The sequence below is a fragment of the Formica exsecta genome, unplaced genomic scaffold, assembly GCF_003651465.1.
Source record: "Formica exsecta isolate Colony F162 unplaced genomic scaffold, ASM365146v1 scaffold169, whole genome shotgun sequence".
NCBI classification, from domain to species: Eukaryota; Metazoa; Arthropoda; class Insecta; order Hymenoptera; family Formicidae; genus Formica; species Formica exsecta.
Window position 1 is genome coordinate 5,843 of NW_021849006.1, and position 24,523 is coordinate 30,365.

General features: G+C 35.9%; 3 protein-coding genes and 1 non-coding gene across 4 annotated transcripts; 1 reads left to right on the plus strand and 3 right to left on the minus strand.

Moving 5' to 3' along the window:
• The first annotated feature begins 8,824 nt into the window (after nt 1-8,824).
• On the plus strand, nt 8,825-8,896 carry Trnas-gga. Its single transcript has one exon. It is a non-coding gene; the product is annotated as a tRNA-Ser (tRNA).
• Nucleotides 8,897-15,020: 6,124 nt separating this feature from the next.
• LOC115233263 lies at nt 15,021-15,881 on the minus strand. The gene has a single exon (XM_029803573.1). The coding sequence runs from the start codon at nt 15,879-15,881 to the stop codon at nt 15,021-15,023; it is 861 nt and encodes a 286-aa protein (XP_029659433.1).
• A 57-nt stretch (nt 15,882-15,938) lies between these two features.
• On the minus strand, nt 15,939-16,880 carry LOC115233264. The gene has a single exon (XM_029803574.1). It carries the CDS (start codon nt 16,878-16,880, stop codon nt 15,939-15,941), a length of 942 nt encoding a protein of 313 aa, XP_029659434.1.
• Nucleotides 16,881-16,889: 9 nt separating this feature from the next.
• LOC115233265 lies at nt 16,890-18,980 on the minus strand. The gene is made up of 2 exons (XM_029803575.1): nt 17,444-18,980; nt 16,890-17,395 (listed from the first exon to the last, which is right to left on the minus strand). The coding sequence occupies exons 1-2, from the start codon at nt 18,978-18,980 to the stop codon at nt 16,890-16,892; spliced, it is 2,043 nt and encodes a 680-aa protein (XP_029659435.1).
• Nucleotides 18,981-24,523: the final 5,543 nt, after the last annotated feature.

A 24,523-nucleotide genomic window follows, 5' to 3' on the forward strand; every position in this document is an offset into this window, starting at 1 on the left:
AAAAATAAAATGCATTTTAATTTTCTCGAGAGAATCTATAATATTTCTATAAATGCAAGATTGATTTTATGACAAATACTATTTCAAATTACAAACCCTCACAAACTGAACTGTACTTGGTTAGTCAACTTGATTTCATATTTAGTTTTGATTTTTTAATTTTTAAAGGTTTTTATTTTTTAAAGTTATTTTTTAGAGGAAAATTATTTTTTAATTTTTAATTTTTTATAAAAATTATTTTTCAAGGGAAAATTGTTTTAAAAGTTATTTTTTAGGAATAAATATTAAACTTTTTGTTGCGTATTTTTATCATTCGTAAACTTGTATCATATTTATTATGATAATAATGAAAAGATCGATTAATTTAAATAATTTCAGACACTACGAAATATTCAAAAATAATAAATTAATATTGCACAAAAATCGATTTTCACACACACACACACACACACACACACACACACACACACACACAATTTGATTTAATAAGTTCTCAATCGTTCAAACATCAAATCAACATTGAACTGACGTTACACTCCTGATTGGGACCCAGTGCCGACGTCTCATTTTCTTTGACCAAATTTATTATTTACGAACGCGACAACGAAGTCGACTTACTGAAAGAGAACTTGACTGGAATTTGTTGATTACCACCACCACCACCACCACCACCATCAACACCCATTGTCCCAAAATTTCATCGCGTTAAGTGATTTACTCATAATTGAAAAAATACTTGATCTTACGCACTGTCAAACTCGATGAAATATTGAGGATATTGTCTCTCTCAGAATACAATCAAATCGGCGACATAATTTATATCATCGGTATCAAACGTATGGTAAATGTGTCCATTTTGAAGAAAACGTGAAAATTTTGAGGTATTATCCATACGCGCAAGAAATTCGTCAAAAGACATCGAATTGCACGAAAGTGGCGAAATCAGCACCGGGCCATCGAAATCAGCGTGCGAGAAAACTGTGTCTTTGTCAAAGAATCTTTTTGAAATATCAAGTTTCGATATGTAATACAAGACATACCTTTCCGTCTTATTTTCCATTTTCATATCGGAGAACGAACGACTGTTGCGATGATCCAAATTAATACATTCGCGGTTGAGAATTTTTCTGCGATCTTAAAGTGAAAGGCCTTAAGATTCTACAATTAAGACAAGGACAAAATTTTTAAAATTTGTTTTAGAATATCATGCTTTGAATAACATATTAATTAAAATAATTAATATGTAATATTTCGGTAAAACTCTCGAAGTTGGGCCTATACGCCGATGACCTTGACCTTGACATATGTTGTCTAAGGTTCTTCTGAGTAATTTTCTGCAAGAATTAAGTGGCGGACGGCATTAGTTTAGAAAATATAACAATAATTATACAGAAAGAGGACAACCTCATTTATGACTTTGACTTTGAAATATGTTGTCAAGGTCATCGTCCTAAATGACTCTGACCTTGAAAAAAGTAGCGGTCACGATCCGTTCAAAAGTTATAAAGCATTAAAGAGTGAACTTCACTTTGTCTTGCAAAGTACATGCGTGGACGCAGTGGGTTCCGCCCTCCCTACGGGGGGGCTCCACTTCCGGAAAATATAACCTAACCCAACCTATTTCTGATTTAAAACTAAAATTTGATTTGGATTACGTCATATAATACAAACCAAATTTTCGTTTCGAATCAAATTTAACCTTTAAATATCTCAGAAATTATAAGAGACCGCCGGTTAAGTTATAAGGAAAAGTTACTTAGGATCATGTCCTTGACAACATATGTCAAGATCAAGGTCATCGGCGTATAGGCCCAACTTTGAGAGTTTTACCAATATTTCTATTAAAATATTATTATCGAAATATTTTTATAATTTAACCATTTTTTTAGGTACAGATATGTTAATTAATAGACTGATAACGCTGAATATAATGATAAATGAATTTGGTGTTACATTACGTTAAAGATGTCCGTGTCAAAGTTTTCGCGCATTTATTCCTACGATTTTGCTTATATTTCGCGATTGTTTGGAGAACAATGATTCCGATAATGTGGCATTATAGGATTAATTTATCGCTAAGAACATTTACTTAAATCTAAGAGAAGAGAACAGAAAGAAAATTAAGTTGTCTTACTTACTTCTGATAATTCTTTTGAGAACTTGGCAGTATGAGATGTTTTCGTCTCAAGTGTTGATCGATTCGTGAGTAGAGATATGCGAAACAAAGATTTTATATGTCAAACCGAATCAAATCGAATCAACAAACTTTTATTCGAATCAAATCAAATTGAATCGCGAATCAAATTAAATCGAATTAAATTGAATTAAATCGTGAAAATATGAATTATAATTATTGTGGGATAACAATATCATTATTATTTAATAGTACATGAAGATAAGGAGAAAAGACTTTAATATGAAAGAAGAAATAACATCCGTTATGTGATATTAACTTATTTTAAGGTAATGTATATAGGGGAAAGTAAGGTAAAATCGGCTACTTTTTTGGATTTGTCTTCCTACAAAAAATCAAAGAGTAAAGTTATTTGGTTACCACGGATAACAAGATTTTTTGGAGAAGTCAAAATATCCGGTTTTGCCCTACCGGTAGGTTAAATATGTTTGAAAACATGTAAAACACCGTGCAATTACAAAATCTAGATTTATTTTAATCAAAATACAATACAAGGATATATTCTATTGACAAAAATTACAAATAAAGATATCCTCTTATTCTACATTGCTGCAGAGCTTTCTTATTTAATTTTTTAACTTTAGGGATCCTAAAAAACTTTTTTTTAGTGGTTTCTTTTTTTGAGTGGTAGTTCTCGTTTCTAACTGCTTTTTGTAGAAAGTTAGGATAACAGTTCTTTCTCTTTTCATTATATCAGATGTATAAGTACCTGGTTTTGCTCCAACACAAAGAAAGTAACAAATACGGCGGTTGTATATTTCGGCGTACAAAGTGCCGATCAAAATTAATGCAATATAGGGGAAAGTTGGGTAAAACCGGGTAGGCGGGTCAATTCGGGTACTCCTGTTTTTTCGTAATAAATGCTGCTATCTATGGCTAACTTGTGTTATTAATTGTAGATTGGCGCCACCATTATTTTAAAACAAACCGTGCCCCTGTGCCTACGATATTTCTTTTTTAATAGAAGTTCAAAGTTTTTAGCCCAAAAAAGATCGATATCGAGGCAAGAATCGAGTCGTCGTGCACTTTTTCTATATAGATTTAGTGAAATAAGAAGGAAAACATATTATACTCAGTTTTGTTTGATTTGTAACTTGATTTTCAGGGACAATTATTTGCGGCTAACCAAGTATTTGTACAGTGTCATGAAAAAAAGCTCCGGTCTAGGTAGTTCCCTAATTGATTCAGGAAGCTCATTCCAAAACTCCATCGCAGTGTATAGAAATGAATTTTATAATCTATTAATTCTGCAGTTAGGTAAGAGTAAAATTTGATAAGAGAGTTTAATTGTTCGAATGTCTGGGACTTATATATAAAACTATCAAATAAATATTTAGGTCTTTCTGTCATCAATAAACATAAATGTTCCTAAGAAGTAATATCTCCTATCTTTGATCTTTAAGCCAGTTGAATCTGAAAACGATGTGATATGCGCATCCTTTCTTACATCAAAAATCATTCTTATGCATGAGTTGTATGCTTGCTGAAGTTTAATGTTCTGCTCACTGGTGAGATCATAGTAAACTAAAAATGCATAATCTATTATCGGATTAATTAGGTTAGTGACTAGTGTTGTACGCACAGTAGTAGATAAATATTTTTTAGACTTTTAATCTATATAATGTAGTGTTGATTTTTTTTCACGCTATCAGTAACGTGTTTATTCCAATCAAGCGCATTCGTAATAATCGTGCTAAGGTAATGGATTTAGAAAGAAGGACAGCCTCGTTACCAACTCGAATATCAAACATGCTTTCTAGCTGCATAGTGCTTAGGTACTGTGAGCTACCAACCACCATTGCCTTTGTTTTCGCATTGTTTAGCAGAAGATTATTAGATTCTGCCCAAGATCTAATAACCTCAATTTCGACGTTCATATTATTGATGCACTTATTTATTTTATTTGGAGAATAGTGCAGATATATCAGAAAGTCATCTGCATAATAACTGTATTTGCACTGGCTAATAACCTAATTAAAATTGCTTAAGTATAGACTAAATAATAGTGAACCCAGTACAGATCTTTGCAGTACTGCTCTGAGTAATTCCATGAGGAAATTCGTCCATCAACGTTTTGAACGGCTTGTTTCCTACCCTCAAGATATTTGCTGAACTATTGGATGACAGATTTTGAAAATTTGAGTTTTCTTTTCTTATATGTCCATAGTTCTTATATGTCTATATGGCCAATTAAAACAATTACGAGATTAAAATAAAGATAATAATTTATTAATGTTTAATAATAAATAAGTAAAAGTATAAGAGCTTTGTCTAGAATAGTTGCTACAGATAGTATATTTGTCATTTTTAAGAAATAAAAGTAAACAATAATGATTTCCTTTGTTTATATATATTATTATTTTTATTTGATATTTAAATATTTTATTGATTATAAAATAAGACATTATGTATGTTATGATATACAGGCTGTCCAAAGCACCCTCGACAACACTCGTGAGCAGGTAGAGCACAGTAAACTGAACAGAAAAGTTCTGTACCATTTTGCAATTCTCGCAATAATTATTGAAATATTAATTAAAAAGGATTGGCGAATGAGCGCGCGTTTCGCGCGTTTAGACCGTAGGACGTACTTTATTATTTTATACTAGCGGAGGCTTTATACTCTCTTTGGTATGCGTATTCAAATATTCTTGTACAAACATTTGTCGCAACCTTGACGAAAGAACCAAAAGAAATCGATAGAAAACGTTTGCATTGCTTTCTATAGTAATTGTGAATAGTAAATTAACGAAAGCTTATAAGCGTAAATTCACACGATAGATTCTTTATATTTCTATTTCATAAGTATTTCATTTTCAGCATTCACAATTCTAATTTTTTTTCTTATTATGTTGTATCGTAGTTATGAATCCTACATTGATGAAGAACCGTAAATTTACGATTGATTCTCGATCGTTTCCTTTCGTAAATATATTATTGCAGCATTAAATTCTCTTATCTTTCTTACTGTCTCCTTTTCCACGAAACGTGAAAAAATAATTAAAAATAATATAATAATAATAATAATAATATTTAAAATTAATTCCTTTTGTAATTGTTAGGCAAGCATTTAGTTAGCATTATTTATCTAAATCATTTAGTAATTGTTATTAATGGCCACCCGTTGCTCGCGCGTACACCGACTCTCGTCGCGGGGTCACCAAACTTTTCGTTGCTGTGCGACACTGCTCTGAAGCTCGCGGCTGGCACGCCTAGATGGTATGTCCCACAGTCTAGCCGCGCGAAACGCGCGCTCATTCGCCAATTCTTTTTAATTAATTTTTCAATAATTATTGCGAAAATTGCAAAATGGTACAGGACTTTTCTGTTCAGTTTACTGTGCTTTACCTGCTCACGAGCGTTGTCAGGGGTGCTTTGAGACATCCTGTATATGTACAATTAACACGATATGTATAAGTTTATATCTAATGTATACACCGTCGAACAATTAAGTTTCGAGACTCGTTTCGCGTTTCCGAACGTTTGATCCGTTCGTGCTGCCATTTTAAGGGATTATTCACAACTCAATACTTAACACGTGATGCAAGTTTTAAATTATTTGGTTTAATAGTTAATGAGATACAGTCACGCGAAGTCGTGTTACAAAATTTTGTTTAAAAATCGGTGTAATGAAAAGAATGCTTGACGACGCGCCAATATTAAATTCTGCGTTAAATTAGAGAAGTCGCGCACAGAAACGTTACTGTAACGTTTGTAACCCCTGTCTTTTGTAACGTTTATAACCCCTTCTGTAACCCCTAACATGGCAGCACAAACGGATCAAACATTCAGAAATGCGAAGCGAGTCTCGAAATTTAATTGTTCGACAATATATATACATACTCATACAGCACGGAATATTTTAATTATGTTGCAGCAATGTTAGAATCTTGCAAGTTGCAATGTGATAGAGACATTGTGCAGACGTTATAAGAGGATATCACTGTAATATTTCACGAGAAATGTTACTGTAATATTCCAGAAACATTACAAAAAACAATATTCAATAGTCTCTAGTTTGTTCGCTTACCGCTATGACGCACTGTGAGTTATCTATCTCGTATTTACATTTTAGTCATGAGAACTATACATATAATATAAAGCTTGTGCAGAGCGGAAAGTAAAAGTCTAATAACTATTTTTATCAATTTATTTTCTATTACAATTGCGATACAGAAAATTAAGATATTAAACTGACTGTTCAGAAATCGAACAAATAAATATCTAAATGTATGAAAATAGTTAGTTTATTGTGTATGATATTGATGCTGAAGAAGATAATTATGAAGACAAAGTTTGTATTGTGGATAACGAAAGTGGAAATAGAAACTTAAATTACAAAAAAAAGCAGTTGAATTTTGGAACAGTGGAAAAAAGGATATTTATCTATTACTGCTGTACAGAATCGTTTTAGAAAGGTAAAATTTAATTCAAACATAAAAAAAATAATACGAGCTGAACGGGCAGGTAGATGTGTGTTGTGTATAAATAGTAGGTAATAAACGATAATGGAAACAGAAAGATTTATGCACATTATTTATATCGCATATCTGCGATCGTTTATCTACGTTTATCCGCGTTAGTTCATTAGCTTTTTTAATTTTGAATTAGATTTTCTAAATATCAAACTTCTTTCCTTTTAGGTAAAATCTGTTTTGCAATTGCATAGATGGGAAGAAAATGTAATGAGTGGAGCGTCAAACAGAGATAAACTTGTATTTATTGCCGAATATGTACTAACGCAATTCCAAGAAGCTATTGATAGAGGATCTATTATTCACGACAGATTTGCGAAAATGGGTATTACAAGCAAAGAAGCAAATAGACTTTTCTTCATTTAGAGCAGGAAATTGGTGGATATGGAATTTTAAAAAAGCACATTGCATTGTATCACGTAAAATAACAAGTTTCAAAACACGATCTTCTCATGCAGCTAATGTAACAATAAGTCAAAGTGCAGAGGAATTTGAGTGAGACAGGTTAAATTACATATTGATGTAATCGGTGCAGGATCAATTTATAATACAGATGAAAGTGGCTTTAATTTAGAGATACATTCTGGAAGAACATTAACTAATGTGGGAGTAAAAAAAAATCGAATCTACTATTCAATCTTTATCTTCTATGACTCATAGCTATATCATTATGGTCATTATATCTGCAGATGGACATCTTTCTTCACCTCTGTATATAATATTAAAAGAATCTAGTGGAAAATCTGGACCACGAGAAGAAACTCTCTTTAGACCTATTAATGTTTACATTGCGTCTTCAAAATCCGGAGAACTCACAAGCCAACATTTCAAAAACTGGTTTGAAGAAGTATATTTACGAAATACTGGAGAAAAAAGTCTGCTATTGCTTAATTCATGGACAGGACATTGGCTGGAACAATTAAAAGAATTTATACTAGCAGACAAACAAATAAATATTTTAACAATACCAAAAAAAAAAACCAATTGCTTTTGTACAACCTTTAGATGTTTCCCGTTTTAGAATTTGAAAAAATTTTGTTTGACGCGCCAATATTAAATTTTGCGTTAAATTAATTGATGTTTTTCTGATAATATTATTTTAAATAATTATGACATAAATTTACATTCACGTAATAATATAATAAAACTATAAAATTTAACACATAATCTTCTCCAAGATTTCAAAATGTATTTAAATATAGTTGGTACAAAAGTGGATATTTATCAACGCGGCCTGAAAAGTTCGATAATTCAATTAATTTTTATTATTTTAAAGAAAAAAAACATACCAAGATGCAGTATTTGTGATAAAATGGTTTTTATACGTTGTACATGGTGCAAAGAATATTTTTGTTTTGAATATTTTTTTGAACAATATTATTATTGTAACAATTACATAGAATAAATAATATTTTGATAATTAATTTAATTTAATTTTGTTAAATATGAACTTGAATTATAGCGCTACAATATGCCTGCTGTATGCGTGCACTTCTCTATCACGTGACCGTTCTGTGCCACATTCGTGGCTCTCCCCTCCCTATCAGATATCGTTCTTTGCTAGCATGTGCAGTACATAGATTATTTTTCCTTTTGTAATCAGAACATTTTAGTTGCATCCTGCGATTAAATAAATACATTTATATTGTGTCAATTACCGAGTGAAATACTTTTCTCGATTCATCCCAATAATCAACAAATTTTAAAATTAATTTAATTTTTGTTGATGGAAAAATTTTATAAAATATTTAAACATTTTTCGAATATTATTATGCTTCTATATCTTGAATTTAAATTTATTTTGCAAAATATTATTTTAAAACCATAATTGTTTAAAATTATAATTTTTGAAATTATTCAAATATTACAAGATTCTCATTCCGTTTCTTGGTAAGAGTTAACTCTTTTAGGTAATTTAAGTTAGTGCTCCCCCACTCCTAATTCCCCCACCACGAGTTTAGTGGAAGAGTCTCCTAAAAAAAGTGGGGGAAAAGTTTTCTTTTTCTTTTTTTGAATTTATTATTACGAACGCACGTATCTGGTAACGTGCTGGGGATTTCGTCTCTCCGTGGCAATCGGCACTGCATCCATTGAGCGAGATTCCAACATCGCTCTGGAGTCGTATGTACTGTGTTAGAGTGGCGTAAGGTGCGAGGTCTGAATAGCTCAGTGGTAAGAGCAGTTGCCCGGAAAGCGAAAGACTCGGGTTCGATTCCCGATTCAGCCACTTGTACCTCGCATATTTTTTCAGACCCGCAAATGTTGTTTTCTAACAATTATTTGTCGGGCTGAGGAAGTGTGTAAACGCCCTACACAGATACGACAGTGCCGCTGCCACGGAAGAGATGGATGCTTGGTTCGTGCCTCCTCCCGCTTTAAATCCCCCCTTCGCTTCACTCGATTCACTCTAATTTAACCTAACCTAATCTAACCTAATATTCAGTCATGATCTTGACAACATATGTCAAGGTCAATGTCATCCGTGAGATTGCCCACTTAATGCATATTTACCCTGAAAGCACCTGTCGATATCGTTCGACTTCGCTTCGCGCGGAAAATTACAAACCCATATAAAACCTCGCTTCGCGTGGAAAGTTGTAAACCCATGTGGAACCTCGGTTCCAATTAAAAAGTGTATGCGTGGAGATAGTGGGTTCCGCTCCCCCTGGCGGGGGGGCTCCACTACCGAAAAACTAGACACATAGATTTGAGTTAAACCTCGCTTTGCGCGGAAAGTTGCAAACTTATGTGTCTAGTTTTTTGGTAGTGAAGCCAACAATAAATTAAAAAAAAAAACAAAAAAACTCACTTTTTTTAGTAGAAGACCCTCCCACTAAACTCGTGGTGGGAAAATTAGGGGAGGGAAAGCACTAATTCGAATTACCTAAAAGGGTTAACTCTTACGCGTTTTTTATATTATTATGATATAATATATGTAGTATAGAAAGATTATTTACGTAAGTGGGCTACAAATATTATTACTAATATTCAGCATCGTTATCGTGTATTGCGAGACAAAGAAAAGAAAAAAGAGATAAGTCATCATAAAACAGCGAGCGAATAACCCAGTAAGCAAAATGTTAGCAGTCTGCCAGCAGTTTGCGAGCAGATTCAAACAGAATATTGCAGCAGATTGGCATCAACTGCGTCCGCATTAAGCTTGTGTTCTGCCGGCAGAACCTGTCGACATAAGCCGAGAGCAAATTGACAGCAGAAATCGAGCAGAACCTGCGCAACGCAGTTAGGCGTCAGATTGGCGGCAGATACCGAGCAGGATCTGCGCAACGCAGTTTGATGTCAGATTGGCGGCAGAAAACGAGCAGGATCTGCGCAACGCAGTTTGATGTCAGATTGGCGGCAGAAATCGAGCAGGGTGTGTCGTCATAATTTAAATGGAATAGCGGCATTTAAATGCTTCATTCTTTTACATTTCTCGTTTGGCTTACTAAAGGATAATAAATGAGGTATACAATATATGCAATAAATATTTGTTTTATTGGGACATACTTACATACACATACAAAACATACAAAATATACACATACAATCTAAAAAACGCATAAAACTAATTCATATGTACAGACGCATATTACTTTAAAAATAAAAAAACATTAATAAATACTTAATAAATTTACATAATACTTAATAATACTTATAATACTATAATAATATTATAATATATAATTAAATAGAAAATTTTAATGAGCAGTTTTGCTACTAGGGCACTAGGCTATTGCGTTATTACATTTGTGACACGCACGTTCCTGAGACTAGTGACGCGCTCCTTAGTTACGGCCGTTCGGCGCTGCGTTGCTAAGGAGCGAGCAGTAAGAGAGGGAACCGTAGGCGTGAGTCAAGAAATCCGGCCGAAAGTTGCATCTAAATCCCAGCACTGTAATACTATAATAATACTTATAATAATACTTAATAATAATAACCCTGTAAACACTAAGTAACAATAACACAACATCAATATTATAATTTCCCACTCAACAATATAACTGCAATGTTACATATCTTATACCTAACAATTATATTTTTGAGTGGGAAATTATAATATTGATGTTATGTTACTGTTACTTTTATTGGGATACTATGTATACTATTATATATACAGGGTGTCTTAGACCACCCGTACACCCTTTTTCTTTCAAAAACTAATGTAACGATACCGTTACTAGCCTCGCGGGCCGACCAGCCGCCCGCAATTTTGAGGCTCGGGGCCCCCGGCGCCCCCAAGCTCCCACACCCGTGTCACGGCCCCACCGTGGGGCCGCCCCACCGCGCACCGATTCGCGTGAGTGGGAGGCCGGCCGCCGGTATTTCTCCCGAATCCTGGCACCGGCGAGCCTTGATCCGCGGCGTACGGGAAAGGTGAACCGTTACACTAAGCATTCTAGAAAAAAATATTTCAGACAAAAGTTGTATGGTTTCGAGGGGGACATAAGATGGTGTCAATAATTAGACCTTGAATAGTTGCTTGAAGGTCACGTGAAGGTCACCTTCAATTTTTTAAGTGGAACTGCCTACTTTTTATTGCACATTCTTGTAGCTTATCTCGAAAGCTTTTCAAAACACTATAATAAAGTATTTTTTCATTAAGTACTTTTTGAGTTATTTTATATTTTAATCTGACATATTTTGATATAAAAAATAAAATATCTCGTAAATTATTTAGTTTTCGATAATCTTACCGTAATACTTTTATGTTCAGAATAATGGGACAAATCAATGTAAAGAGAAAAACAAATAATTGTTTAAAAAAATACATTGTAAATGATTACATACTTTTTCTTGAAAACAATTATTTTTTTTATACTAATTGATTTGTTCCATTATTTTGAACATAAAAGTATTACGGTAAGATTATCGAAAACTAAATATTTTACGAGATATTTTAATTTTTATATCAAAATATGTCAGATTAAAATATAAAATAACTCAAAAAGTACTTAATGAAAAAATACTTTATTATAGCGTTTTGAAGAGCTCTCGACATAAGCTACAAGAATATGCAATAAACAGTAGGCAGTTCCATTTAAAAAATTGAAGGTGATTTTCACGTGACCTTCAAGCAACTATTCAAGATTAAATTAATGACACCACCTTATGTCCTCCTCGAAACCATACAACTTTTGTCTGAAACATTTTTTTCTAAAATGCATTGTTTACGAGATATTTGACCGTTTGATATATAATACAATTTTAATGTTAGATATATGCTGAAAAATAAAGAGATCGTACCATAAATTGAAATAATAAAGCGGGTATTGTATAACGGTCGTTGATTTTCTTTGCGACCCCATCAAGTGAATGACGGCGTTACTGAGTCCTTTAATCCTTCTTTCACGCACAGATTTACTGCTTCCTTTAAATTGAATCCGCCGATGTATTTGAAATAATCCACCTAGGCAAAGTATTGAAAAATAATGTTAATACATATTTTGTACAGACGACAGAAAGTTTTTATATTTGTTTACTTACAACTTCACGATAATCATTATCATTGATAGTCTCAAAAGCATCCATCTCGGCCACGGATGATATGGGCAAACAGGCTGGCTTACGTGGTACGCGATTGCGGTCATTGTTGCTTTGCACACATCTCAGGAGGTTGTGCTGCAAACCATTCATTCTTCTATAAATAAAATATAAAAGCATCTATATTACAGAGATCATGTGTTAATAGATATATTTGATTTACTTATTTGAGCTCGGCATCAATGCTGCTCAATTTTTTCTGCGTTATCCTGTAAACATTGTACGTTTATGAGTTACGTTTACATTCATGCAAATATTTTTATTTAGAAATCACTATTTCTATAAATATGTACAAATTTACCGATTGTAGTCCGTTTCTTCTGTAGACCGTGGGATTTCAACGCGAGCCACCTGATACTCGTTTACCTGAGTATTTTCCTGTGCCGGCCATGTTTTTAAATGATTCTGAAACTGATATGTATTATTTGTATGATGATTGGCCAAATTAGAAGAATGTGTGGGCAATGTATGTATCAAGTATGATGTATCGGCGTGAATAGATGTATGTGGATGTGATGTGTGTGGATGTGGTGTTAAAGAAGTTACAGTGGATGAATAAGGTTCAATGTTTGTGGATGTGTGTGGATATGATGTTAAAGATGTTACAGTGGATGAATAAGGTTCAATGTTTGTGGATGTCTGTGGATGTGATGTTAAAGATGTTACAGTGGATGAATAAGATTCGATGTTTGTGGATGTGTGTACATATGTTAAAGGTGTTATAGTGGATGTACAAGCTGGAATATTTGTTTGTGGTTGCGTATGGGTAGGAATATGTGATTGTGTGTCTGTGTGCTCTTGTATGTAAATATTAGTATTAAAAGTATTCTCATCCAAATCCTCGGTAGAATTATCTAAATTGTCCAAAATTCTTCTCAAATGACCAATATCCTTGTTGATATCTCCAGTCGTGATGTTCTTTGAAGGAATCTTTTTCCGTTTCGGTGATTCATCGGAGGAAGTGGTCTGATAGCGGGAAGGTTTCGCAACGGTGCGCTTCGGTCGGCTGTCCATGTGCTTGTAAAAAAATTATAGATATATTGTTTTGTGCTCTCAATTGAGGACCGGTGCAATGCACTTATTAATTGTATGGTGGATGTGTTTTTCTAAATTATTACACACTATTAAGAATAGAACACTTTATTACTTTTTCTTGCGAGCCATTCACTCTTACACGTCGCAAGCAACTACTATACTGCCACCTATCTAACCCTTTTTACGAAACTGTTATTCCCTAGTTACGCCCAGGAATTGCGCGCCAAGCTCGAATCATGTGACTTAAAAAATCAAAGCAAAATAAACAGAATACCATAAATTCAGAAACATACCGCGCGCCTTGATAACCCTTGGTTGTCAATTTCGCACATTTTCTCGACTAACAAAGCAAGTTAAACATAACAAAGATCTGCGCATTTGGCGCAGCAAACAAAAATAAAAACATAAATAATCACGTGCTACTTAACGCGACGAACAGCAAATGTGCGCGAGCTTATAAATAAAAAACAAAAAATTGAATAATGCGATTAAACTTTGGCATTGTTTGGAGAAGCCTCGAGGGGCAGAATACATAATTTCACTGCCGGTCTCTTGAAAACTCCGATAGCTGTTTTGATAACAGCTGCTCTGACAATTTTGTCGCTTCTCAGACAGAGCTCTTGAACCCGTCCGAGCATCCATTTTAAAGGTGGCAATCCATCCTCTCGGCAGACAACCAATTGTCCTATTTGAAGCTGCACACCTTGGTTCGTCTGCCATTTAGTTCGTCTTTGAAGCTGCAACAAATACTCCGAAGACCAACGTTTCCAAAAATGTTATCGAATTTGCTCCAAGCGTTGCCACCTCGACAGCTGATTGATCTTGAGATGAGTGATTTCAGGCTCGGGATACAAGGTTATCGTGCTGCCAATCAGAAAATGGCCTGCAGATAGATAGTTTACTTCGTTCGGTTCCGATGACATTGCGGTCAAAGGTCTCGAATTTAGAATCGATTCGATCTGCGTGACGAGCGTTGATGCTTCCTCGAAAGTTAACGCTGCGTCGGAGGCAATCTTGTAAAAATGCCGCTTAAAAGACTTAACGGCAGCCTCCCATAACCCGCCAAAGTGGGGAGCTCGTGGCGGTATAAAATGCCATCGGAGTCGATCTGATGATGTCTTGTCGATGATCTTGCTCTTATGCTCTTCTTGAGAGAGAAGGTTTCTCAGCTCGTCCAATTTACGATGGGCTCCGACAAAATTCGTTCCATTGTCGGAGAATACATCAGCTGGCTTTCCTCGACGACTGATAAATCGTTTGAATGCGTTCAGAAATGTGTCGGTTGTCATATCCGATACAACTTCCAAATGCACAGCTTTCGTCGCCATGCAAACAAAAACGGCAACGTATGCTTCCACGCGCTTGCTGTTTCTTCTTTTAGCATCCCGTATGTGAATAGGCCCGCAAAAGTCGACTCCGGTATTGTTGAAGGGTCTTGATGGAATCACTCGATGAGCCGGGAGATTTCCCATAAGCTGCTCCGAAATGCGAGGTTTCGATTTGAAACAGATGACGCACTTGCGAAACAGCTGTTTGACGATACCGCGCCTCCTGATCGGCCAATACATCTGTCGAACTGCAGCTAGAGTTGCATCAGGTCCAGTATGCAGATTTCTACGATGTTCGTGCTCTATGATGAGTTTAGTAAGACGCGAACGATGAGGCAATATCACAGGATGTTTTGTATCATGAGGAAGTTCTGAATGCTGTAATCTGCCGCCAACTCGTAACAAGCTATCCTCGTCAATAAACGGATTCATGTCCTTCAAATTGCTTCATTTTGAAATATCATCTCCCTTTTCCAGAGCCATAAATTCTTCGAAAAACACTGATTGTTGCTCCCTTTTTATAAGCCGTTTTCTCGCATACTCTAATTCATCGACTGACAATGGACCAGTGAGCGTTTGTTTAGACTCCTTTTTGCAGATTCGCGCAAATCGTATACACGTTGCGGCCACTCTGACGAGCTTGTTGAGCGTTGAGAATTTGTCGAATGGATCGATATGCTTTTGCGTAGGCATTGCGATCACCGTTGATCCGACTGATTCGTAAAGTTGAATCTCGTCAATCTCTGGTAATTCCGGGCAACACTCGATGACGTCGCCGTTCTGCAGCCATTGAGGCCCGTTCCACCACAGCTGAGACATCTTTAGCTCGTTCGGAGTCACACCTCGAGACACCAAATCGGCAGGATTCTCTTTAGTTCCCACATGATTCCACTCGTCCATCGATGTTAATTCCTGAATTTCGCCGATGCGATGAGCCACGAAGACTGGTAATTTTTTGTTAGTCGCCTTGATCCAATGGAGGACGATCGATGAGTCTGTCCAATAGTACGTCTTGGTTATCGCCAGCTCCAGTGCTTTCTTTACTTTGGTCATCAGCTGGGCTAGCAGCTGAGCACCGCACAACTCCAATCTTGGAATAGATATTGCCTTCAAAGGGGCGACACGCGATTTTGAGCACAATAACTGCACCTGAATTAATTCGCGAGACTTGCTGCTACGTATATAAACGCAGGCTCCGTAGGCCCGTTCGCTAGCGTCGCAATAACCATGAAGTTCCAGGCGCACATCTGCGCCAGTAGCGATGATTTTTCGTTGTATGTTGAAACCATTCAGGGTTTGAATTTTCATGACATAATCCGACCACTCAGTATGTATATCTGAGGGAAGAGATTCGTCCCAGCTGATTTAAAGCCTCCAAAGTTTTTGAATTAAAATTTTCGCGACTACTATCACGGGTCCCAATAGACCCAGCGGGTCAAATATTTGGGCAATGCCGGATAGAATCGATCTTTTCGTGTGAGAATTCGATCCTTTCAGCTCCATCGAGATTGCGTACTGCAATACGTCTTTTGAAGGATTCCATTTGATTCCTAGAGTCTTAGAAGTCCCATCCTTGTCTAGCTCAAGAAGAGCATTCGTGGTGGACGATTCTCCTATGCCTTTCAGCAACTCTTGGCTATTTGAAGCCCATTGTCGTAGCAAAAATCCCCCCTTTTTTAGTAATGCTGCGGCTTGATCACGAATCATCAGCGCGTCTTCCTTTGAATTTGCACCTGTGATTAAATCATCGACGTAAAAGTCCCTTCGTGCTATCGAAGCTCCGATCGGGAACTCATTTTCCTCCAAATCGGCCAGCTGTTGTATGACCTTGATTGCTAAAAACGAAGCTGATGCTGTTCCATACGTCAATGTGATCAATTCGTATGTTTTGATGTCGTCCGTTACTTGATTACGCCAGAGGATTCGTTGCAGTGGTATTTGAGCCTCGTTCACAAGCACCTGCCTATACATCTTAGCGATGTCGGCGGTCAAGGCGTATTCGAAAGTTCGAAATCGCAGCAGTATTGAGAATAGATCCTGTTGAAGAACAGGCCCAACCATCAAAGCGTCGTTGAGTGAAATGCCGCTTGTTGTCTTACTCGATGCGTCGAACACGACTCTTAACTTCGTTGTAGCACTTGTTTCCTTTATCACACAATGATGTGGAAGATAAAAATGTGGTCGCACGTTCCATGATGGATGGTGTCCACGAAGTTCTCTCATATGTTGCAACTTTGCATACTCATGTATGAAATCGTTGTATTCTTTCTTGAGTCGAGGTTTTCGCTCTAATTTGCGTTCCAACATCTTGAACCGTTACAGAGCTATGTCTCTCGAGTCTCCCAGTTCTTGGAGCTGCTCGTGTCTTGTTGGAAGAGTTACGATGAATCTACCCTCCAAATCGCGCTTGTATGTCTGTGCAAAATGCTCTTCGCAAAAACGTTCCTCCGGGGTCCGAGTGTTTTGACGTTCGTTATGCTCGATTTGCCAAAATCGCGAGAGACTTGCGTTAAGTTCATCATTGATTGCCAGATGGCAACACGTGTCCTTTCTTGACCGATCACGCATCATGAATCTTCCGGAAACAATCCAGCCGAGTACCGTTTTCTGCCATATAGGCTGATCCTCTGCAAGCTTAATTTTTCCGATGCATAATAACTCGAAGAATACCTCCGCTCCTATTAGTAGATCTACGGCTGACGGCTGATTAAATTCAGGATCTGCCAACGTTATACCGTCCGGGATTTGTAACTCATTAAGGTCGAGTTGATTTGCTGGAAGAGCCTGGGTAATTTTTTGAATCACGAGACAGTCTATCTTGGCTTGATATCCGTTTATCCTCGATTATATCGTTAATTTCGTCACTCTACGAGTCTGCGTCGATAATTCTCCCAGGCCAGAGATTTGAATATTTGTAGGAATTTGCTTGAGTCCGAGTCTTTGTACGCAATTAGTCGTCACGAAACAAGATTGCGATCCACAGTCAAAAAGAGCTCGGTACTGTGTAGCCTTACTTCTGAAGTCCAAGACATTGACGATCGCCGTCGCGAGAAGTACCTGTCTTTCTTGCCGAACCGATGCAAGATTCACGCTCGATGCCGGTGACCTTTCACCACTAGTGTCCATGATGCTCGCTGATGCAATCTCGGCTTGATTTTTTGAATTTTGCTCCAAATGGAGCAACGTATTATGACGTTTACCGCATTTGCGGCACGCTCCCGACCCGCACTGTCTCGCCTGATGAGACGCAGCTTTCAAACAATTTAGGCACAGTTTACGCGATCTCGCTTCCTTTATTCGATGATCCACTTCAAGTTTCGTGAAATTGTTGCACTTGTATATCGGATGATCTTCTTTACCACAGAATGCGCACATCACGTTTGTCGTAGCTACGTGAGCCGTTGTGCTCTTACTGTGCTCCCATTTACCTTGATGCGGAGTACTTGTTGCGGACCTTTGTGAACGCGAGGATGCTTCCAACGCCCGACAACGCTGAGCTAGAAATTCTGTTAATTGATCAAATTTCGGTATATCACCCTTTTTGATCGAGGTTTTCCACTCTTTACTGGTCGTTTGATCTAGCCGACTAGTGACCAGATACATCAGGAGGTCATCCCATTGATCGGTAGGTTGTTTCATCGCTTTCAACGCTCGTACATGCTTTAACACGGTATCCAGCATACGACGTAAAGCCACGTGGTTTTCCTTGTGAAGAACGGGCTGCTCAAATAAAACTCTAATGTGCTTTTGAATTATCAAATTATCGTCGTCATACCTTTCTTTCAGCATCTTCCAAGCTTCGGAATAATTATCGTCGGAAGTTTCGAGCGAGCTGACCACATCGTGTGCTTCGCCTCTCAACACTGATAGAAGATACTGCATTTTCTGAGTACTAGGAAGTGTGGGATTTTGATGAATCATGCTCAGAAAAATATTTCGAAACGGATTCCACTCTTCATATTTTCCGGAAAACGTTGGCATAGTGACGCGAGGTAATTTTAAGTGATCATTTGCAACGTTATTACTCAGCATACTTGGCGTTCCGTCTCTTGATTGTTGAGAATCTGACCCGTGTTGCGCAAGGTTGCCCCGCATCTCCTGTTCCTTCCTCTCGATCAGCGTTTCCAGATCGACTGTTATTTCAAAATATCTCGCTTCAAATAACTCTCTTTCATTTTGGTGAATTTGCTCGAACTCATCAGCACTCTCGATTGCTTCGATACCTGACTGAGCCTCGTTAAAATTGTCCCAAAGACCGATGAATCTTTGTAACCGTTGACGTAATTCGACAATTGTTGTTACCGGTACGTTTAATGCAGTCAAATACGTACGGAATCTCGTGCATGTTTTTTTGATCGTAGTGCGATTTGATTTCAGCGTTTTGAGAAGTGCCGCTTGTTCGGCCATGTTGGCTTGCCCTTTTTTTTTATCGTCGATTTCGTAACGACTGTTTTTCGCGATAGCCGCCCGACACTCGTATATATCGCGTTCGCGTATGTCGAAAGAATGATCGTTACAGTAGTGTGCCGCCACCGTTGTCAGTATCTCTCGTCCTGCGTGTACGTGTCGATAGCCGCGCACTCTCGTCGGTCTTCCCGAAAACCCGAAAATGTCGAACCGTCGCACTACGACAAATTACGACTGCTCGAAACGTGGGAACACTCGCGTTATGATACGTCACGAATGCCAAAATGTCGGACACTCGCGTTATTCTAGACCGCAAATGCTGATTAATACGAGATATTAATGTCCTTTCCTTACAGGTTTGTTTCACGCACGTGCAAAGCCGAAGCGCTCGAGTGCACGGCCCGTTCTCGATTGTTCGATTACAATCCCGGTATTCCACATACACTGCACTTTTTCGGCGTCGCGAATTATATGACGACGTTCGCACGTTAGCTCGTTTTTCGAATGCAAGACGATGCGGCTCGTTGTGATGCTCAATGTTTGTTCACGGTACCCGCATGCAAGAAGACTGCCCGGCCTTCGCACTGTGGCGACGCTAGCGAGACAAATCCTTTTGTATCCCGGATATATCCGGCTCGAAGGACCAATGTTTTGTGCTCTCAATTGAGGACCGGTGCAATGCACTTATTAATTGTATGGTGGATGTGTTTTTCTAAATTATTACACACTGTTAGGAATAGAACACTTTATTACTTTTTCTTACGAGCCATTCACTCTTACACGTCGCAAGCAACTACTATACTGCCACCTATCTTACCCCTTTTTACGAAACTGTTATTCCCTAGTTACGCCCAGAAATTGCGCGCCAAGCTCGAATCATGTGACTTAAAAAATGAAAGAAAAATAAACAGAATACCATAAATTCAGAAACATATATCAATTATAAAACAATATACATAACATAAAACAAAATACATAGTATTTGATTAAAATACAAAAAATTAATAAATGTTAAAATATTAATAATATTAAATAAAATTTAAACTCAGAAACTGTTAAAAATATTCAAATTACACACAACTCTAAGTAAGCTATTAAGAAAATTATCCTGTTGTAAACATCCATATTGTGTGTGTGTAATTAATGGAAATACATAGTATACATTATGTATCTCTCGAAAGCAGCAAAAGAAAACAACGACAAGGACAGAAGATTAATGCGAAAATGATTATGATGATATTGTACTTTTCAAACTAGCAAACATATATTTGGAAAGAGAAGAGAAACAGATTAAGAAAGTAAACAAAAGAATAAAATATCGTAAAGATTCATGCAGAAAAGAGAACCATTATCCTTTAATCCTTTACAAAGGCTTGTCAAAGATTTTCGCAAGGATATATCTTACGCTTTCTCGCTATGTGCAATAACAGCAACAACGTATCGAAGCGAATGATCTTCTTCATCATTGTTATTATCATCCATCGATGTAGAATTCCAGAAAGGCATTCTATAACATTTAGCATAACCTTCATCCAGATTAATATAAAAGATTTCACTGCTCAACGTGGAACATTTATATATTTGAAGAGCCGAAGATAATACACCAATGTCATAAAAATCTTCAACCTGTAAAAATTTTTTGACTGCCAAACAATACAAATTATTTTCTAAAATAATCTTGCAGACGATGCAAGATCCATTATGCAAGATACAGCAATTATCACGTACATCTATACTCAACAATGTTCCGTTAAATTTAATTTTACGATATTGATGATAATTACCATCATTATTATACAATGCGGATACACAAATGGGTGAATCAATGGCACGAGCATCGACTGTTCCGTGAATTTCAATCTCTTTCATTCTTTTGAAAAATTGTTGAAGAGGTAAACCCGGTTTTCTACAATATTTTCTGAAAATGGACATGTTATTTTCATAAGGAAATGCAGAAAACGAATCCAAACTGCCAAAATGTCTTACATCGTCGATAAGATGAAGAAGCCCATGGACATTATAAGTATTGAAGGTTGGACCATAAAGAGTATCACTTCGATGAACAAATTTTTGTAGCGCAAGCTCTGCAAAATTCAGAAATTGTCTTGACGATGAATTGGAAACTAAGATTCTTATTGCCACATGTAAAAATAAAAAGTGCTTGTACAATCTCTCGTCTAATAAACCATATGTTACAACTGGTCCTGTATAAAGCAGAAATTCACGAAATTCTGTCGCTTTATATTTAGAACACATATTGAGAGATCTAGGGCGTCTTGCAAAATCTGACGGACAATATTCTTTAAGATTATTCAGTCTTGCAGACATAATAGAAATGGATCTTTCTGATAATTTTGACAGACGTGAATATTTTCCACATACCCATGCAGACAAAATTTTTTTCATGACGCCCAAACACACCAGATGCATATACTCAAAAGGTGTTTGTGAAACTATTCCTATAGGAAGCAATGATAATGGGCTCTTACCCTCTTTATGATGATCTCCAAAATAGTTTATTTACGATAAATCGCATGCAGTAGTCAAAACCTTCGTAAGTTACTGCAATGTGTTTGGTATTATCTATACAAAGGCCTGTAATATGATTTTTGACGGAAGTCAATTTTTTAATAAACAAAAATGCAAACCTTATAATTTAAAAATAAAAAGTAAGGTTTTTTTATTTTTTGTATAACGCGACTATTTCTTTCTGTCGCAGTCCTTTTTCCTCTCCTTTTCTCTTCTGTTATATCCCACATTTTTTCCTCTCTTTTTCTTTCTCAATAGATTTCAATACTGCCGGGATCATCGTGGACTGTAGAAAGTATTTTATCAAAATCTACACTTGTGTATAACATCTCACTTTTTGGAAAATGCTTATTACTTTGAAACTATCCTATTTCTAAAAAGAGTCAAATAAAAGTTTATAGAAACATTACAAAAATAATCGTAATTTTTTTTTAAAGAATTGAGGTTGCATATATTAGTACTTTCTTTTGTTATTTTGGTGCAATAATTTTTCATTGACATGCAAGGTTTTAGAGCAGTGCTCGGATTTAGTTGCACATTTCGGCCCGATTCCGTGGCTCACACCTATTGCCCCCCACTCACCGCTCGTGCGTTAGCGACGAGTCGCCAGATACGCGTAACTAAGGAGCGCGACGTTTTGTCTCAGGAGCGTCCGTATATAAGAATGCCCAAATATCTATGATTATAAAATTTGGTTTTATTTTTAAATAATAACAAGTTTATATATCATAATATTTTTGGTGCATTCATGTTATAAAAATTCTTTTAAGCTATTTAAACGTATAATTTATCTATTTTATTATTATTCATGCGATTTTCATAAATATAACAATTCAGTCAATTCTACAATCAATTTTAGAAATTGTTTTCTTAATCAATATTTTCTACATAAATTAAAGTTTGTGAAGTATGGTAAAGTATTATATAAAATACAAATATTCAATTAATAAATGTTGCAGGTTACACAAGCATCACATATTGGTGGAAAACACTGTTACGAATTTATGAGACGAAGTTTAAGCCAACTCTTAAGTAATAAAATGGCAGAAAAGTACAGCTGGCTAGGGAAGAAACACAAACAAAAATTTTGTGAACTGAAATTAAGCGAAATGTTAATTGGTAATATATTATCTAAATAATTAATTTTTAAATTAAATGCTTTTATTGTTTTCTTGCTTATATTTCTAGTTTTCTGATTGTCGTCAGTTTTTCAGTTGCTTATTTATTTGCCGAAATCTTTAAAAGTTAAATCGTCTAATCTATAAATTTTGTCAAGTTATTATTATTAAATTCATGTATTATTATACATATAAATATAAGTATAATATTTGTTATATTAAGTTTATTAAGTATTTATTGATGTCTTTTTATTTTTAAACTAATACGCGTATTGTACATACATATACATATAAAATAGTTTTACGCGCGTTTCAGATTGTATATGTATACTTATATGTTTAATGTGTGTATTCTTTTTTTAACTTCATTTATGATTAAAAACCATGCATAACTTATTAAATGTACATATGTCATTTATCCACAACTTTCAGTCATTTTTTTTTTACAGATACAAAATTTTTTCGCATTACAGATATGCGCGGAGATATTAAAAATAAATTTTAGAACTTGTAAATCATAATCTTTTGTAATTTATTCTTTTATAATATCTGTATGTGTAATCTTTGAAATTTGTTACAAAAAATTAAACATTTTTTGTTCTAATAAAACAAGTATATATTACATACATTGTATACCTCATTTATTATCTTTTAGTAAGTGAAACGAGCAATGTAAATGAATAAAGCATTTAAATGCCGCTATTCCATTTAAATTATGATGACAGATTCTGCTCGATTGTTCGAACAGACTTTGCTGACTGGGAAGATTAGTATAGGTAGCGTGCGTCTTTATTTTATTTCTCAAGAGTTAATTCCCGCAACATAACTTTATCATACATGGTTGAATTTGGCACAACATTTGGCTTTAATATAATTCGAAAATTTTTTCAAAATATTTAAAAAAAAAATTATGAGTGGTGGGGGTATTTTGAAAAATTTTACCATTTTTGAAAAATCCAGATATGCCATTGTGAAGTACATTTGAAACCATAAAACTTTTGTTGTTAAAACTGCATAAAAGGTAACACACCTCCGATTTAATCGCTACTTAAATATGTTGTAGGGGAGGTTTTTCTGAGTAATTCCCCGCAAGAAATAAGTGGGGGACGGCATTGGTTTAGGAGATATAACAAATTGAAGTTTCACAATGTTAATGCTTTTTCTCAGATATTATAAAATAATATTAGAAAAAGTGAAGTTTGTGTACATTGTATTTGTTTTAGAACAAACGAAAAAGTGTTTGTTTACATTTACGGGATAGGTACATAGTCATGAATATTTTGTCAATAATGTATTTCACCTATTTCTCGCAGTTCGTTAACAGCTTTCAATATGCGACTACATGAATTTCTGAGTCAGATCTTCTAGAAGGATTCGAAAACAATTCCAAACAAAAGGCCTTTCGAAAAACGGCCGGAAAACGCGTCAGTTTCGAGAGCAGCTTGAATCCGTCTAGAAAGGCACGCGTTTATAAAAACGGTGCGCGGACGGAGCAACCAGCACTTAGCGAAAAATAATAGACGCGTACACGTAGACATTCTTGCAGCTAATTTATTTCAATTTTCAACAAGGTTCATTCGCGAAATTGCTTTTCCAAATTAACTTTTAGTTTTAAATCACAAATAGGTTTGGGTTAGGTTATATCTTCCGGAAGTAGAGCTCCCCCGTAGGGGGAAGGGAAGGGCGGAGCCCACTGCGTCCACGCATATACTTTCTCATTCACACAACAATTGTGTGGTGGATCTCGCTTTGCTTTGGTAATTTTTGAGGTTTTTTTTGGGGGGGGGGTAATGGGGGACGGGCTTCCCCAACTGATTTTCACTGTTGGAGTCACAACAAAGAGTTTTACCGAGAGATCCGATCATATTTGTCAAAATTGAGAAAAAGCCTTATTCC

Excerpts from the sequence above, each read along its gene's own strand:
- LOC115233263 (XM_029803573.1), bottom strand. The coding sequence starts at position 15,881 with ATGAAAATTCAAACCCTGAATGGTTTCAACATACAACGAAAAATCATC.
- LOC115233264 (XM_029803574.1), bottom strand. The coding sequence starts at position 16,880 with ATGTTGGAACGCAAATTAGAGCGAAAACCTCGACTCAAGAAAGAATAC.
- LOC115233265 (XM_029803575.1), bottom strand. The coding sequence starts at position 18,980 with ATGGCCGAACAAGCGGCACTTCTCAAAACGCTGAAATCAAATCGCACT. Across the intron at positions 17,396-17,443 it reads AGAATTATCGACGCAGACTC|CCAAGATAGACTGTCTCGTG; the intron begins GTAGAGTGACGA and ends ACGGATATCAAG.